At 47.8% G+C, this 17,381-nt stretch overlaps 1 protein-coding gene across 1 annotated transcript; it reads left to right on the top strand.

Moving 5' to 3' along the window:
* The first annotated feature begins 367 nt into the window (after positions 1-367).
* On the top strand, positions 368-13,864 carry LOC142851161 (paired immunoglobulin-like type 2 receptor alpha). Its single transcript, XM_075975060.1, has 7 exons — positions 368-752; positions 1,058-1,459; positions 5,227-5,427; positions 10,431-10,461; positions 13,067-13,113; positions 13,334-13,365; positions 13,525-13,864. Exons 1-7 carry the CDS (start codon positions 665-667, stop codon positions 13,648-13,650), a joined length of 927 nt encoding a protein of 308 aa, XP_075831175.1. The 5' UTR covers positions 368-664; the 3' UTR covers positions 13,651-13,864.
* Positions 13,865-17,381: the final 3,517 nt, after the last annotated feature.

Raw genomic sequence — 17,381 nt, 5'->3', positions numbered from 1 at the left:
TGGGCCTTAGTTTTGGATGCTGCTGTGAGGAGTCCCTGACAGACAGCAAGAGTGCAAAGAGAAGACGATGGTGGGGGCACCAAGCTAGGGCTGGGACTGAATGTGTTTCCTCATCACCTCCTTCCTCACTGTGTCTGGTGAGCAGAAAATGATCAGTCTCTTATCAGTGATTATGAGAGGGAGAGAGAGAGAGAGAGACAGAGACAGAGACAGAGACAGAGACACAGAGAGAGACAGAGAACCAGCATGAGGGAGACATAAGAGACATAATGAGAAACAGACTGAGGGGAGGGCAGGAGTGGAGGAAATGGGAGCTGAGGACACAGTGATTGTAGACTGCATAGGGAATGGGAAAGACTGGATGAGACAGGAGGTCAGGGTGGAAGAGAGGAGAGCCCGGCATGCAGAGGTTAAGGCTGCATCTTCCAGAAAAAAAATGGGGTCTGGGCTCAAGGGCCCAAGGGTGGATCTTTTGCAACTTGGGAAAGAAGAAGCCAGAATGATAAAGGAAGTTGCAGGCCACAAGGAGGTGGAGATGAGGAAGTCCTGCCCCTCACTCGGTCCTCCACATGAGAAGACCCAGGGAATGTGGCTCACTTTACCCTGATTCTCTCCTGACTCCTGAGCACCCAGGGTTCCTCCACGGGGCATCCTCTCCTTCCTGATGGCTCTGCTGGTCTCTCTTACTGGAGGGATTCCGGACATGGCTTCGGTCCTGCTTCTGCTGCTGCCAGCAGCCTGCCTGCAAGCTGGTGAGTGGTGGGAACCTCACTACTAGGGACTTAACCACAGGAGGGGTGAGTGGGGCTGGGAAGAGTCGGCCGTCATGTGGACACTGCTAGAAGAACCAACCTGTCCTCTGAGCCAGAAGAAAGAGCTTATCTTCAGAGTGGGTCCAGCTGAACTCTTCCTGTCTACCCTGTCCCCTACTGGACAGTGGGACATGGGGATAGCCCTTACCCGAGTCCTCCTTCTGCCTGTGGTGAAGACTTGGGAAGCTCTAGGGTGTCCTTTCCATTCCCTGCAGTGGTTTCAGATTCTTCCCCAACCTTCCCAGGTAACTCAGCAGTATCCAACAGAGGAAATACCTTTGGTGTCAATCAACCAGCACGCCTCTCTGGTGTCCAGCTCAGCTCCATCGAGATCCCCTTCTCCTTCTCCTTCCCCTGGGAGTTGGCAAAGGATCCACAGATGAGGATTCTCTGGAGATGGCAGCACTTCCATGGGGACTATATCTACAACTCTTCCTCGGGTTTCATCCATGAGCATTTCAAGGACCGGCTCATCCTGAACTGGACACAGCCTCAGACATCCGGAGTCCTCAGAATCCTGGACTTGAAGGAGAAGGACCAGACAGTGTACATCTGCCGAGTTCATCTGAACACGAAACATGGCATAGAGCAGTGGCAGTCACTTGTTGGGACCCGACTCACCATCACCCCTAGGAAGCACATCCCAGGTCAGCCCCGTGTTCCTGGCTTTTTTATACCATAGATGTCATTGGAGATCTTACAAGTCCGATCCTTCCCAGATTCCTCTGGTGTGTTCTATCCACTCTCCAGAGCTCTACCTTTCTTTTCCCCATAATCACCTGCAAGCCTTAGCATCTCTCACAAAGCTGCCCCCTCATTGTGCCCTCCACAGAAGGTGCCTTCTGGCCCCCATGTATACCCCTCCTCCTCTGGGTCCCTGCCCCAGTTTCTTTTTCCCCTCCCTCAGTTCCCTCTTCTCCCTCACGTTCTCACCATGACCAGGTCTTCTGGTCGCTTCCCCTCCGCTGTGGCAGATGTGACTTCCAGCTTCCACTCAGTCCCAGCCTAGTGACCATGTAGATGTTACCACGGCCACCTGTCACCACTGCTGGGCACTCTCATGGTCATTATACAGAGAGAGAGAGACATGGAGACCAGCAGAAATAAACCCCTGCCCCAGGTCATACTGGGGACCAACAGACCCCACATGGACCCTTTACCTCCAAGTGTCTTTCAACTATAGACACATGGCCTCTGCTGGAGTTCGCTCTATTTTTTGCCTCCTTCTATCTTGATTTTGTGGAGCATGTAAATATGGTGTAAGCATATATGTATGTGTGTGCATGTGTGCCTTGTATGTTTGTGTGTATGTACATATACCACATTTTTGTGCTTGGGAAGGCCAGAGTGAGGCACTGGGAATCCTCCTCTAGTAAGACCGGCTTTATTCCCTTGAGGCAGGGTCTCTCACTGAACCTGGAGCTCACTGTTCTGGACTAGGCTGAAGGGCCACGAAGGTGCATTGATCCTCTTGTCCCCATCTCCCGTGGTGTTGAGGTTACAGGTGATCACATGGCCTGTCATACAAAGAAAGTGTGTGATATCTCAGGACAGAACACCTAAGGTAGGAACCTCGAAGAGGAACTGATGCATAAGCCATGGAGGAGGGCTGCTTACTGGTTTGCTCCCTGGGCTTGCTCAGCCTGCTTTGATTAAAGCATCCAGGATGACCATTCCAGACATGGTACCACCAAAGTGAGCTGGACTGTCCCACAATAATCAAATCAAGAAAATTTCCTACAGACTTGCCTATGGGCAATCTGATGGAGGCATTTTCTCAGCTGAGGTTCCCTTCCCAGATAACCACAGCTTCGTCAAATTGACACAATAACTAACCAGAGCACAGGGCAAGTGCTTTCTGGACTGAGCCGTCTCTGCAGTTGCTGACCTGCCTTTTCTCCTCTCTGGACTACACTTTCTTAGTGACTCTAACCTTATCCATGACAGTGGCCTATGAGACTCTTTCCTTCTCAGTCATTACTCAACCACTGTGTTTCCAACAACTTTGTTTTTTGTTTTGTTATTTTGGGACATTTTGGGAAAGAAGGAAAAATATATACATGTTTGCATACACTTCCTGTTAAGATTGGGGCAAAAAGGGAAATTCTTTATATAAAAAATCCTGGAACTGAATAATAATGATGGCTGCTCTGGCTCCACAAAATAGGTGCACTGTAAGCCACTGGACCGCATATTGCTAAGCTCAAATGATATATCGTACATTACATACATTTATACCTGAGGCAGCGTCTCACTACGTAGCCCGAGCTGGCCCAAATCTCGCTATGTAGACTATACCGACCTTGAAATCACAGAGATCTGCAGGTCTCTGCCTCCTCTCGAATGCTGGGATTAGAGGTGTGCTCCACCAGTGAGCTAAGAACTGATTTTTTAAGTCGGGAGGTACAAACTTGTGATCCCAGTGGAAGGTGGAGGCAAAGAGATCAGGCGTCTAAGGTCATTAGCTACACGGCAAATGCAAGGTCAGTCTGGGCTACATGGACTCCATCTTGAAATGTTAAGAGCATTGACTTTGTGATTTTGAGGACCAAAGTCAAATCCCATCACCCACGGAGGAAGCTGGGTGTCCCTGCATATGCTGTGACACCAAGGAGGTGGAGGCAGGAGGATTGCAGAGTTTGTCAGCTTTCAGTCTACCTGATGCTTGAGCCCCTATTTCACAGAGAGAAGCTGCCCCTGAGGAAGAGATGGAGAAGGTTGCAGGAGGACACAGAAGCCTCTTCTGCTCCCACATGTATATTCATGTGCACATCTCTATCCTTTGTATGTGTGTGTGTGTTTGTGTGTGTGCTCATGTGCTTGTGTGTATAGGTACATGTATGTACACTCAGTAGAAACATACTACACACCCACACATAAAACAAAGAGCAAAAATACTTTAGTAGTATTTGATTATATATTTCATACATTTTACAATGTATTTTTATCATATCTACATCAAAAAAAGCAGCAAATTGTGCAATAGGTTCTTACCATGTATCTGTGGTGGGCAACCAAGAGCAATGGCAATAGTCTGTGTGGGATTGGGAGCTCGAAACCTCACTCACCGATAAGGCACAGGGAGGCAAGCCTTGCCTGGCACTGAGAATTTGTTCAATAACTCACGTCTAAGGAGCAGCCTTGTCCACCCTGGCAGGCTACTTCTGTTCTAACAAGGACTGTTACTAGAAAATGACTGTTTAGATCTGTGTGACTTAGAGATTGCTCCTTGTTAGGGATGACATGAGCGTCTGAGGACATTCCTACCAAGAAGTAGAGTTGTCATTTTCACCCAATTCTCAGCCTCAGCATCTGTTCCCTTCTTCCTGTGTGAGCTTCTAAGAGCTGGTCTCCATCCCGCATCCCTCAATGGAGACAAGATACCAGATAATGCAGTTCTATGGTCTAGGTCTGGAGTTAGACTCGCTGCTCTAGGCAAAGAAAACAGCCAGGCCTCTAAATTATGCTTCTGGGCTATGCTGTCATCAGTCATTGTGATCCTGGTGTTGTGGGTCTTTCTCTGGGTTGCAGTTAATTATTTCTCCTGCTTCCCTTGAGAGTCCTGAACTAAAGTCATCAGTACCCAGGTGAAGGTGAGCTTAGGAGGTAAGAATCTTTTATGTGGGGTAAAACCAGAGCAGCAGCTTGGGCAGGTGATGCTCTGTGCCTGGACGCTAAGCCCTGACTGGATGCCTGCTGATAAAGACAATTGCAGGAAGGCAGATCTCTGCGCTTACCTAGGAGAGAGGAACAGGCCTGGCAGTGGGAAACTGTTCTGAACTAGGGAATTAACTCCCAAATATGTAACAGAAGGGAAGCCAGCTACAGTGAAAAATCTACAGCAAAGGACAGCCACTTCGTTCACAAAGCAAGAACGCAAACGCCTTGCCTTGGGTTTAGCCCTTAGCTGACCCCTTGGTTCTGATAAGTCTCTCCTGAAAGGATGACTGGGCAATTACTCTATGATGTCACAGCTTCCAGCGCTCAGCTCGACCAGATTGGAGGAGAAACAAGGAGGTCCAGTGACAACCCCCAACTCCATATTTGGGATTTGACACATCCTGACCTGAGGTTTAGGCCTAAATAGAAGACAAGACATAAGCACAGCTAAGCTTTCCCAGTTCCGGTGTGGCCCCGCCCACAGTGAGCCATCATCCTCTGTCTCCAGTCTCTCCTGCAAGGTGATCTGAGGAGCTGTCAGAACTGTGTGAACTCTCTTTCTGGGAGATCAGTCCTTTACTGGCTGGCTCCAAGCTTTGCCTTGTCCTTCTCCCAGCTTGAGACTCCTTGGGTGTCTCCAGTTCCTTGAAGTCCATTGCTTCAGTGTCTGACTTCAAAGAGTGTTGCAGAGGCATCTCTAGAATCTTCATTCCTACTGGGGAAGTTCATGCTGACTTCCTTTATCTCTTCCCAGCCCCCAGGATCACCTCTCCAAGCCCCACCACTGCAACTTCTGCACACACCAAAAATACTCTCACATCCACAGAAGGTCAGATGAGCAGAGAAAATAAGACCCTGGATCTGGGAACCGGAGTTGGGGTGGCAATGGCTGCTGCTGTGCTCCTGGCTGGGGTTTTGGGATTGATGGTGTTCCTCAGGTGTAAGAGGAGGAAAGGTAAGTGGTCCAGACTGCATCCCCATCACACTTCCCGAGTGTTTCCTCAGGACAATCTGCACCAGAGTCATCGAAGGGGATCGTTGACAGCTCAGATCCTCAGGTGATGGCTCAGTCAGTATAGTACTTGCCGTGAAAGCTTGAGGATCCGTCACCACAATCCTTGTAGTCCCAGTGCTGAGCAGGGGGACAAGATCATCCCCGAGGCTGATGACTAGTCACACTAGCCTAATTGTTGGGCTTCGGTTCCCAGTGAGAGATCCTGTCTTTAAAAACAGCAAGGTGACAGCTTTTGAGGAGCTAAGGGTGGCTTCCGGCCTCCCCAGGGCAGATCCCTGATGACCTGTTCTTGAGTCCAGAGTCAGGCTCTGAGGCTTCTGATTAGAGTAGCTGGGGGCTTTTGTTGCTGTTGTTTCAGTTTGGTTGACTGCAGCCTGCACTGCTAACCCCACTGGGATTCTGCTTTAAGCCGGTTCTCCAAGTGAGGCCTCTGAGGGTTCAGTTTGTGAACCTCACAGTCCAGTCACAAACTCAGTTCTTCTCTGTTGACACAGCCATTTCCTCATCAGAGGAGAAAGGGCCTGACCAGGAGGAAGCCAGGGGAGGGGAAAGCAGAAGGGACTGGAAGTCGTCTCAGCTCAGCTGTATTGATTGCTCCACTTCTCAAAGTTTGACTTGAAACTGGAGGATGCTAAGTAGATGAACATCCAGGTTCCCAGGAAATTATCTTAGGGACCAGGCTCACCAATATACACAAGTCCTTACATTGGCTCATACCTGCCCATGAGCACATGGAGCCAACCTGGAAGAGCATGCCCACCAACTGTCCTCTGTGGGACAAAGAAACCTGTGAGGAGGTGTTTGGACTGTTCGGTTGCATGGGGCTTTATAGGTGTCCGGCATGATCCCTAAGGAAAATCCAAATCCTTTCATTGCCTGTGACGTGAGCCTGGTTTCCCGCTTCTGCTGCCAGCAACACTGTGTGGGCTGGTCCGATTCTGTGAAATGTCCTTCCACAGCCCCTCCTTTGCAGAAAGGGGCTTTGTGTCAAGACACAAGCATCAGGATTGGGTGAGGTCTGGTCTAGTAGCATTGGGTGAGGTCTAGTCCTGGTAGGAGGCCTCAAGCAACCTAAAAAGGGGCTATGACCCTAGAGTAGCTGGAGTAGGCAATACAATGGAGTGGCTACTTGGTACTTTGTGTGTGTGGGGACGGATAGTGCAGGCTGGACCAGTATCTTGTTGGTCCCTATCTCTTGGGTATGGGGAGGGTAGGAACTGTGGTGACCAATCATAATATGAACAAAGTTCCTGGGTGGACTATTCCTATTCCTACGCCCTCATATACCCTGCCGCTCCAGATTTTTTCCTGGATCCCAATCTGTTGCTTTCTTTGCTTGGTCTGTGCAGAGTATTCTTATTGGTTACAAAGGTAAGGGGTAGGCCCTGGACGGGGAATGTTACATGGAAATCGAATGTTAGCATCGGCGGGGACACTGCCTGGCTCTTGGCAGAGAGTGATGAGGTTTGTTGTTACAGGGGTGTCCACTATATGTGTATGCCCAGTGGACTCACAGCGCCACTCCTTACAGAAACACTCTGCTGAGTTCCCACACTTCTTAGTCATCAATCTGTCCCACCCCAGGCAAAACGCTTCACCTCTGGAGGCGGTGAGCAGCCTTTCCTTCTAGAGCACCAGAGGTCCCTATGGCTATCTAACCAGTCAGGGCCCGCTACCTCACAATGGTTGAACACTATATTGGGGTACCAAACTCCTAATGGGGAAACCTTAGTAATTTGTTTAACCAGGTTTCCATGGGAACCCACAAGTTGCCAGGTGAGGTTTAGGGGTTGGTGTGGGCTACTGGGAACCCAGCTTGGTGTTAGTAGGACCAGGAACAGACCAGGTACTAATGAGGCCATCGGGAGATCAGACCTTAAGTTTGAGTCTCAAGGGGTTGTTGGGGTTGGGCTTCACAGTCCAGTTCCAGTGTGGCTCAGTACTGTCTGGAATAGGCTCTGGCGACTCCATCAACTCTGAATAGTACATGTGAATGCTGTACCCAGGTGGCAATCCTGTTAACTTTGATGGCAGGAGGGGTGATCAGGATCACTACATAGGGTCTCTTTCAGCAAGGCTCTAGGGTTCTGACATAAACCCAGAGTCCTGGTTGGAACTGGTGATGGAGCTATCTCATACACCCGATGCAACCTCTCCTCTTCCCATTCCCTCCACTTACCCCACCCCCATCCACTCCTCAGAGAGGGTAAGGCACATTGCTTTAGGGAAGGCCCAAGACCCTCCCTACTATATCTAGGCTGGGCAAGGTATCCATCCAAAGAGAATAGGTTCCCAAAAAGTCAATACAAGCAGTTGGGATAAATCCTGGTGCCACTGTCAGTGGCCCCTCAGTCTGCCCCAGCCATGCAGCTGTCACCCACATTTAGAGGGTCTAGTTTGATCCCATGCTGGTTCCTTTCCTCTCTGGATGGAGGCACTGTAGTCTTATGTACTGGTAACCCCGAGCTCTTCATGCCTCAGACATAGTTGATTATACTGCGTGAGCCCTCACGCTATTCCAACCACCATTCTCTTAGATGTTAAATGGACGGCTAGCTCTTGTGCTATACGCGAGCCCCACCTTCCCGATGTTAAAGCAGATGGCTAGCAACTTAAGAGACCTGCTTAAGTTGCATGGACAAAAAAGAGAAAAGAAAGGTACCTGTTAATGGTGCCTTAAGACTCAGTGGAGGATGGTTGTGGTGGACTTGGGAATCCCAGACAAGCCCCAAAATGTTATGACCAAAGTCTGGATCGCCAAAACATCACCCTGAAATCATATCTGATGCAAAAGCAAAGAGTCTTTATTGCAAGGTAAGTCAGGTCCCCCCATTCATCTGTAGTAACACAGCAGCAGCAACAGGACCAGGAGAGGAACTCCAAGCAGTAAAGACAGGGGGTTCATATAGGAGAAACTTGGGGAATTCTAAGTCTTTAGCCTTGTGATTGTCTGCCCCCTAGTGGGGTGAGGGGACCTCTGGACTTCCAGGCTTGTGATTGTCTGCCCCCTATGATGTAAGGGGGCTTTCTAGGCTTGAGGGGAGTTCTCAACTGTCAGTAACTGCCTGAGGGGAATTCCAAGCCCCTTGGGGTTCAGTGATTGGTCCATTTTCCCTGCTGAGGGATTGGTTGGTTTGTATTGGGGTAAAGATGGTTCTGATTCTGCCAAACTGTTTTTTTTCCTTGGGTTCTTTTTACCTTTTTGACTCCAATTTTGAGATCAGGGCGAATATCTTTAGTATGTCCTGAATCTAGGGGCCTAGTGTGTTCTTTTGGTCCTGGTTTCAGGGTCTAGGGACTTTTCTCCAGTTCTAGGTTTGGGGACAAAGTGTCTCTTTCCCTGGCTCTGGTCCTATTTTTGGGGTGTGTTTCTTTCACTGGGTTGGCACTTGGAGCCAAGCCATTCAGGGTCTGTACGGATGATACATCATGGATTTTCTGGGGCTTGGGCCTCTCAGAGCCGCTCACAACCCGTTGTAAGTCTAGTTTCAGGCATCCAGGGTGCTCTTCTGGCCTCCTTGGGCATGGGAACACAGAGGGCACACACAGAAACACACACAAATAAAAACAAATCTTTAAAACTAAAACTACAACATAAAACACTTGGGGAAAAAACCTAAACTAAGAAGCCAAATGAATTGTTCTCCAAAACACAGTGATGGACATTGTTGAAAGAAAGAGGAAGTGGGTGAGTTGGAAACATCTCATTTATAAAATGAAAAAAAATATTTAGTATGTCTATATCAGGGGGATGGAGAGATGGGTCATTGGTTAAGAGCACTGGATGCTCTTGCAGAGGAAGGGGTTTGATTCCCAGCACCCACACAATGGCTCACAGGCTCCTGTAATTCCTGTTCAGGGGATCTGATGCCCTCCTCTGACTGCCACAGGGACCAGGCACACATGTGGCAAACAGACACAGAGGCAGGCAAACATTTGTACAATAAATAAATTTTTTGAAAAAATATTTCTATACTACAAAAATTGTGAATTCAATACCATTCCCATGTAAATGACAATGACAGATTTGCAAAAACAGTTTATCCTCTCCAATTCAGATGCCTTCTCAAAGACAAAACAAGACTAAATGAGATAAACAACAACAGAGATGAAATGACCGATAATGGAGCACTCCACTGCCTGATCCCAGAGTTTATTCAAAGTTGCAATAGGAGGCAGGAGGGATGGCTCAGCAGTTAAGTGCACTGAATGCTCTTGCAGAGAACCTGAGTTCTGCTCCCAGCACCCACTCCAGGAAGTTTACAAAGGCTGGAACTCCAGCTCCAGGTCTACCGGAAGCTCTCTCCTGAATCCACAGGCATCTGCTCCCATCTGCATCTACCCTATACTAGGTGCATAATTTTAAAATTCTAAAAAAGCTACAGTAGCTAAATAAATAATAAATTTGGGGAAAAAAGGCTCCAGTAGCCCTCAGAGGGTAAAAGGTGTTGGTGCCAAAGCCTGGGAGCCACATGATAGGGAACTGACTCCTGCAACTTGATCTCTGACCTCCACATGGACTGTGTTACAACCCCTACCATAAAATAAGTGGCAATGAAAAATCTATAGTAATTAAAACAATACTATGAACTAAGACAAACAGACCAGTAGAGTAAAATACAATCCAGAAGGAGGCGGTTCCTAAGGACACAAAAAGGAAGCTGGGAGAACACAGAGTAGACAAGCAGGTTCAGGATCAGGGGGAACTCAAGGTTGGTGAAGGAACAAAGGAGACAGGGGTGGTGTCTGGACCTGGCAGGGATTTGGGGGAGGGGTTGCTGTGTAGGACAGCAGCCCAGCAGAGGTGGTCCAGGCTCTTCTCTGGCTGTCTGGGGCGGTCTCTTTGCTCCCCTGTCCTCTGAAGGAGCTGAACATAGAGGACAGCTGAGGGGCAGATGGACGATCAGCACGGATGTCACACTGACACTGTTTCTTCCCCACAGGTCAGAGAACTGAAGCCAAAACCCCAGCCAGGTGAGCGCCATCCTGTCCTCTGCAGGAGCAGCCAGTGCTCTTGCCCACTGAGCCATCTCTCCAGCCCCTTCCAATGGCATTAGAAGAGCAATGGAGAACCGCACACAGGGCTCTGCACATCTCCCCACCCCTGACTCATCCTGTCTGCTTCCTCCATGTCCTCCATGACACCATGCTCTTCAGGGCCACCAGCTTCACACACTGACAAGGGGTGCTGCAGAGTCTCAGGGAGTCTCCTTCCAGAACAGCCCCCACCCCAGGCCTCATGGGGTCTTTCTCCTTCTCTCCTTCCATTTCCTAGGCTTCCCTCTCTGTGGCTCTGGCTCCTCTCAGCCTTGAACATCTGCCTGGATTCCGCCAGCTCTCCCATCTTTCCCTTTCTTCCTCTGTCTTTCTCTGTGGTCAGTGAGCCCCGCTCCCCAGGAATCCTTTGTTCTAGGTCTTCCACATCTTTTGCCCTTTTCTCTTCACCTCCCTACCTCTCTGCCCTTCTCTCCTGTCTTTCATTTTCCTTACTGCACATGGCCTGCTCTGAGCCTTTGTTTTTTTCTGAGAAAGGGTCTCAGATTGGCCTGGCTGGCCTTGAACTGACTATGAAGCCAAGGGCAACCTTGAACTTCTGATCTTTTCACCTCCACCTCCCAACTGTTGGAATGACAGGCATCATACCACGCCCGGTTTATGAGGGGCTGGGGATGGAACCCAGGACCTTGTCAATTAACACAAGCACTCTGAGAGCAACACTGCATCCCCAGCTCCTCCCTCTTTTCCTCTCCTAGTGGCTTCTTTGGCCAGAAGCCCTTCCTCCAGTCTGATCTCAGGTCCCTTCTTCCACGAACTTAGCCTGAGCACCTACCCAGAAGATCTGAAATTTTTCTGCCTTCAAGTTTTAATCAAAGAAGTGAGAGAAGATAGCATTGGTTCTTCCTGTTTCTAGTCTCTGTTCCTGCCCAGTGTAAGGCGGTTTCCTAGAGTGGCTCACCTTCAGCTAACGCTAAGAGACCTCAGCTAGGCCCCCTTACCAATGGCCTCTCATTCCTCTTCCAGAGAAGGCCGAACACCAACATGCACACCGTGGGTCATTGAGGATGGTAGAGACCACTCAAAGGGAACCAGCTTCTAATGTGTGGGCATGTGTGTTTGGGTGTGTGTGTGCATGCATGCGTGTGTGTGTGTCTGTGCATGTGTGTGTGTGTTCTCAGGTGTCATCCACTTTTTTAATAGCTAATTTTATTACATTTTACTTATTTGTTTGTGTGCATACATGTATATGTGTTGGTATGAGTTTGATATAGCACGCATGTTGAGGACAGAGAGAGAGATTCTGAGAGCTGCCTTTTTCCTTCCACCTTGTGGATCCCTGAGATGAAGTCAGGTTGTCAGTCTTAATGGCATGGTTTTACCCACTAAGTCATTTCACCTAACCATACTTGGGTTTTGGATTTTTGTTGTTGTTCTTTGGGTTTTTGGTTTTGTTTTGGCGGGTTTGTTTGTTTGATTGATTGTTTGGTGTTTGAGACAGGATCTCACTCTGGACTGGTACTCACCAGTTAGACCTGGTTGGTCGGTCAGTGACCATCAGGAGTCCCCCTATCTCCACTTCCTGAGCACTGAGAATACAAGCATGCACTATATACATACATACACACACATAATACATACATATACACACATACATACATTATATACACACACATACATACACACACATACATACACACACATACATACACACACATACATACACACACACTCACACAAACACATATACATGTGACCGTGTGTTTAGAAGGCAGATATCAATGATGTGTTTTCCTCAGTTGCTGTCCATTCCATGTTGGAGTCCTGCGTGTATGTTGTGTTTGTGTGTGTACTTGTGCATGTATGTAAAGATCAGAAGTCTATGTTGTTACTATCCTCAGTTTCTCTCACCTTTACTTAATATTTATTTTGAGACCTTTATAGTAAGGTCTCTCACTAACTGAAGCTCATCAGTTTGCCTGGGCTGCCCAGACAACAGCTTCAGGGATCCACCCATCTTCACCCCCACCCTCCAGGCACATTGTGCCCAGAGCATTTTGTTGTTGGTTTGGTTTGGTTTTTTGAGACAGGGTTTCTCTGTGTAAACATCCCTGGCTGTCCTGGAACTCAAAGAGTAGACCAGGCTGGCCTCAAACTCACAGAGTTCCACATGCCTCTGCTTCCTGAGTACTGGGTTTAAAGGCGTGTGACACCACTGTGTGGCTGTGCCCAGCATAGTTTACATGGGCCCTTGGGGATCTAAATTTGGGTCTTCATGTTTGGGAAGCAGGCCCTTTGCCAACTGAACCATCTCTCCAGCCTCCACTTCATCTTCTGAGACAGGGTCTTTCACTGAATCTAGAGCTCATCCGTTAGTCCAGACTGGCCTGTGAACTCCAGGGACTTCTCTGCCTGTCTCTGCTTCTCCAGCACCCAGCCTTGTAGGTGCTGGGGTCTGAAGTCAGGACGTCATGTTTATGGGATAAGCACGTTACTACCTGGGTCATCTCTCCAGCCCAGCACCTAGTGTCTTAATTCTTTCTTGCCCAGCCTGTAATCAGTTGCCCATCTTGTTCTCATGCAGGGAACTCACTGAAAACACTGAGAAATGTGAGCAATTTGAGCCCGAAGGTAAATTCTGCCAGCTTCCTGTTCCACACGTGGCTCTGCCTTCTTCACCCAAGACCCTGCACTTACACAAACATTCCCTCAGTGTTTTCACCCTGTCCCTCCCTCACCCTGTCCCTCCCAAGTAACCAAGGTCCTCACCTCATGCTTGGAGCTCCCAGCCATCTGTCTCCCTTCCTCTCATACACCTCAACTTCAGAACTCTGTGTTCCTTTTTCTCTAGGACAACATATGGACCCCAATGAGAACTCCAAGGTAAGCGATTCTGACTCAGGTCTGAAGGAGTTAAGGGGGTGTTGATGGAGACAGAAGGTTGGAGGACAGAGGTGTTGGGGGACACTCAGGTTGCAGCTGCTGCTTTATGGAGCCTCAGCTGCACTGCTGCTATCTAATACCCTGTCCCCACCCCCGCAGGACAACAACATCGTGTATGCCTCCATTGCCCTCTCAAGCCCGACCTCCCCAGGAACACCAGCCTGCCCGCCTGTCCATGAGAACCCCCAGGAAGAGACTGTATACTCCATCGTGAAGACCAAATGAGCAGGTCTGGGTGACCATCTCAGAGTCACCTTTGCTTCTAGTAGGAAGACTCCCAGCTTCCACTGATACTCACAGAGTCAGAAGCTCACAGGTCACAAATACCCATGGCCAGGACAGAAACTCACACGTCAGGAACTCAGAGAAACTGAGAAACTCCCAGATTCCTGTTCTAACTTCCTAGGCCTTTTTCATACAAATAAAAAGATCCACAGAATTTGTCTAAATGAATTCTGTCCCTCTGAGAACCCCTCCTCTCTCATTTTTTCTAATGGCCCAAGGCAGGGGATGCTCCAAATGTTGGCAGCTGTTCACAGGATGTGCACCCATCATGTGGACAACAAGGTGTGGCCTTGTTGGAGTAGGTGAGGTCTTGCTGGAGTCAGTGTGGCCTTGTTAGAGTGGGTGTGGCCTTGTTTGAGTAGGTGTGGCCTTGTTAGAGTGGGTGTGGCCTTGTTAAAGTAGGTGTGGCCTTGTTGGAGTAGGCAGGGCAGTGATAGCAGAAGTAGGTCCCTTGGAGTGGGATTATGTATTTCCAAAGCTCAAGCCTTGCCCAGTGTCTCTCTCCCCACTGCCTGTCAATGTGGATGTAGAACTCTTAGCTTCTTCTCCAGCACCAGGTCTGCCTGCATGACTCTGTGCTTCCTCCCTTCGTGATGATAATGGACTAGACTTTGAAACTGTAAGCCAGCCACAATTAAATACTTTCCTTCATAAGAGTTGTCATGGTCATGGTGTCTGTTTACAGCAATGGGAGGTTTGTTGTAAGACACATGCAATGGAGCTGGAGAGATGATTCAGTCAGTAAAGCACTGGACACACAGGCATCAGGACCTGTGTTTGACAGGACAGTGGACAGATGGACAGTTTCATCAAGGAGGTTATCCACAAGGTCAGGGCACACAGGGCTTGCACTGTGTGTTATTTAAGGGAAGTTTCTGGAATAGGATGATTCTGACAGACTCAGGAAGGTTGAGCCTGTTCTCTGCCACCAGTGTCATGGAAAACACAGCTGGGTATAAAATCAGAGTCTGAATGCTGGGGACACTATCAGGAACTGGAGCCTGAAGAGTCACAGAGGCTACCCTGGAGAGGTCATGCTTACTGAGGATGAGGACTGGATATACACGTGGTGCAGAACCATAGTGTAAGGTGACTTGAGTGGTTTGTATGTCCTTGTACAGGTGTGTGTGTGGGTGCAACTAAGTATGTGCTCATGTATGTAGAGGTCAGGGGTCAACCTGATGCAATACTACTCAGGGCACCATCTACTTTTGTGATTTTTTTTAGATTTTTGTTTCTTTGTTTATTTGGAATTTAGATTTTTGTTTTTGTTGTTGTTTTGTTTGTTCAATTTGTTTGTGTGTGTGTGTTTGAGTGAGTGAGTGAGTGAAGGGAGAGACAGAGATAAGAGAGACAAAGAGAAAAAGAGAGATTCATTCCATAAATTCTGTGATTCTTTAGAATCCTGATCCATCCATATACAGCTGTGGGTGAAATAGAATGATGTTGCAGAAGACTGATTACAGCATCCTGGACAGAAAGCACGTCCTTCAGCAGTGTCCTTATGGGGATTCATCTGTCTAGGAGTTGAAATTAGAACAGAGCCCATGACTTGGTTTTAAGGACCCAGCAGGTGGTAGCAGTGAGGCAGAGCTCATGAAGCAGCTGGGACCCTGTGGATCCCATCAGAGTCAATGAGTGAAAATGCCTGTGCTTCAACAGTTGACTATGTCAGGTCTAGTGAAGTCAGTTCCTCCGTGGGTGACTTAGCAATCGGGTGACCTTTCCCACAGACCCCAGACAGTAGGGCAAGGGCAGATGAAGTCTGGAGATGAGTATTATGACCATGAGGGCCCCTCTCAGACCCCAATGAAGCTAAAGACAAGATTCATCTGGTGGAGAGCTTACCTGCCTGGCATGAGCAGAACCCTAAGTTCTACCTCCGACAGGAGAAAAACGGGCATGATATGGGCACACCTGTCACCCTGCACATGGGAGAGCAGAGAGAAGGATCTGTAGGAGTTATATAACAAGTTCAAGGCCCAGCCTGGGCTAAAGGAAACCCCATTCAATAAAGGGAGCAGCTTTCAGACAGGTACAGTAGGGCCCATCCACTCTCATTACTAACCATCTGGAGTCAACTCATCCCAAAGATGCTGTGCCTCTTCGTCTTCAAGGGCAGGATGAATGGATAAAAAAGTGTTTCCTGCGGGCCAATGGAATTGAATTGATGACCCTGACATAAATGAACCCCTGATGTTGGACAAAGAAGCCAAAATAAAACAATGGGGAAAAGATTGCATCTTCAACAAATGGTGCTGGCAGAACTGTATGTTGACATATAAAAGAATGCAAATAGATATATATCTATTGCCATGAACAAAACTCAAGTCCAAGAAGATCAAAGACCTCACATAAATCCAGTTACACCAAATCTAATAGAAGAAAAAGTGGGAAGTAGCCTTGAATGCATGGGCTAAGGAGACCACTTCCTAAATATAACTCTAGTACCACAGACACTGAGAGCAACATTCAATAAGTAAAACCTCTTGAAACTGAAAAGCTTCTGTAAGGCAAAGAGCATGGTCAATAAAACAAAACAGCAGCCTACAAGAATAGGAAAAGATCTTCATCAAACCCACATCTGACAGAGATCTGATCTCCAAAATATATAAGGAACTCAAGAAACTAGACATCAAAATACCAAATAATCCAATTTTAAAATGGGGGTACAAACATCTTACACCTGTAAGAAATGCCAAGATAAAAAACACTGATAACAACTTATGCTGGAGAGGTTGTGGGGTAAAGGGAACACTCCTGCATTGCTGGTGGGAGTGCAAACTGGTACAGCCCCTTTGGATGCCAGTGTGGAGATTTCTCAGAAAATTAGGAAACAACCTACCTCAAGACCCAGTAATACCACTTTTGGGCATATACCCAAAGGATGCTCAATCATATCACAAGGACATGTGCTCTACTATGTTCATAACAGCATTGTTTGTCATAGCCAGAACCTGCAAACAACCTGCATGCCCCTCAACCAAAGAATGGATAAGCAAAATGTGGTACATTTACACAATGGAGTACTACACAGCAGAAAAAAATGACATCTTGAAATTTCCAGGCAAATGAATGGATCTAGAAAACATCATACTGAGTGAGGTAATCTGTTACAGGGAGCGGGGCCCACTGTTCTGGCCGCCCAGTAGTTTACACCCAAAATAATCACACAGAAACTGTATTAATTAAAACACTGCTTGGCCATTAGCTCTAGCCTTTTATTGGATAACTCTCACATCTTGATTTAACCCATTTCTATTAATCTGTGTTCACCATGAGGTCTTGGCTTACTGGGAAAGATTTAGCATGTCTGACCGGGCGTCTCCATGGCAGCTTTCTGACTCTGCTTTCTTCCTCCCAGAATTCAGTTCTGTTTCCCCGCCTACATAAGTTCTGGCCTATCACCAGGCCCAAAGCAGTTTCTTTATTAACCAATGAATGCAACACAAATACAGAAGGACCTCCCACACCAGTAACCCAGACCTAGAAAGACAAATGCCATATGTACTAACTCATAAGACATATGGCTTTTAGACATAAAGCAAAGGAAAACCAGCCTACAATTCACAATCCCAGAGAACATAGATAACAAAAAGGACCCTAAGAGAGACATACATGAATCTAATCTACATGGAAAGTAGAAAAAGACAAGATCTCATGAGTAAATT

The sequence above is a fragment of the Microtus pennsylvanicus genome, chromosome 1, assembly GCF_037038515.1.
Source record: "Microtus pennsylvanicus isolate mMicPen1 chromosome 1, mMicPen1.hap1, whole genome shotgun sequence".
NCBI lineage: Eukaryota > Metazoa > Chordata > Mammalia > Rodentia > Cricetidae > Microtus > Microtus pennsylvanicus.
This window is presented reverse-complemented; position numbering and strand designations above follow the sequence as displayed.

What these genes read in the sequence shown, in the direction of transcription:
- LOC142851161 (XM_075975060.1), top strand. Translation starts at nt 665, where the DNA reads ATGGCTCTGCTGGTCTCTCTTACTGGAGGGATTCCGGACATGGCTTCG. An exon ending in AGCAGCCTGCCTGCAAGCTG is followed by an intron (nt 753 to 1,057) that starts GTGAGTGGTGGG and finishes CAACCTTCCCAG; the next exon opens with GTAACTCAGCAGTATCCAAC. An exon ending in ACCCCAATGAGAACTCCAAG is followed by an intron (nt 13,366 to 13,524) that starts GTAAGCGATTCT and finishes CCACCCCCGCAG; the next exon opens with GACAACAACATCGTGTATGC.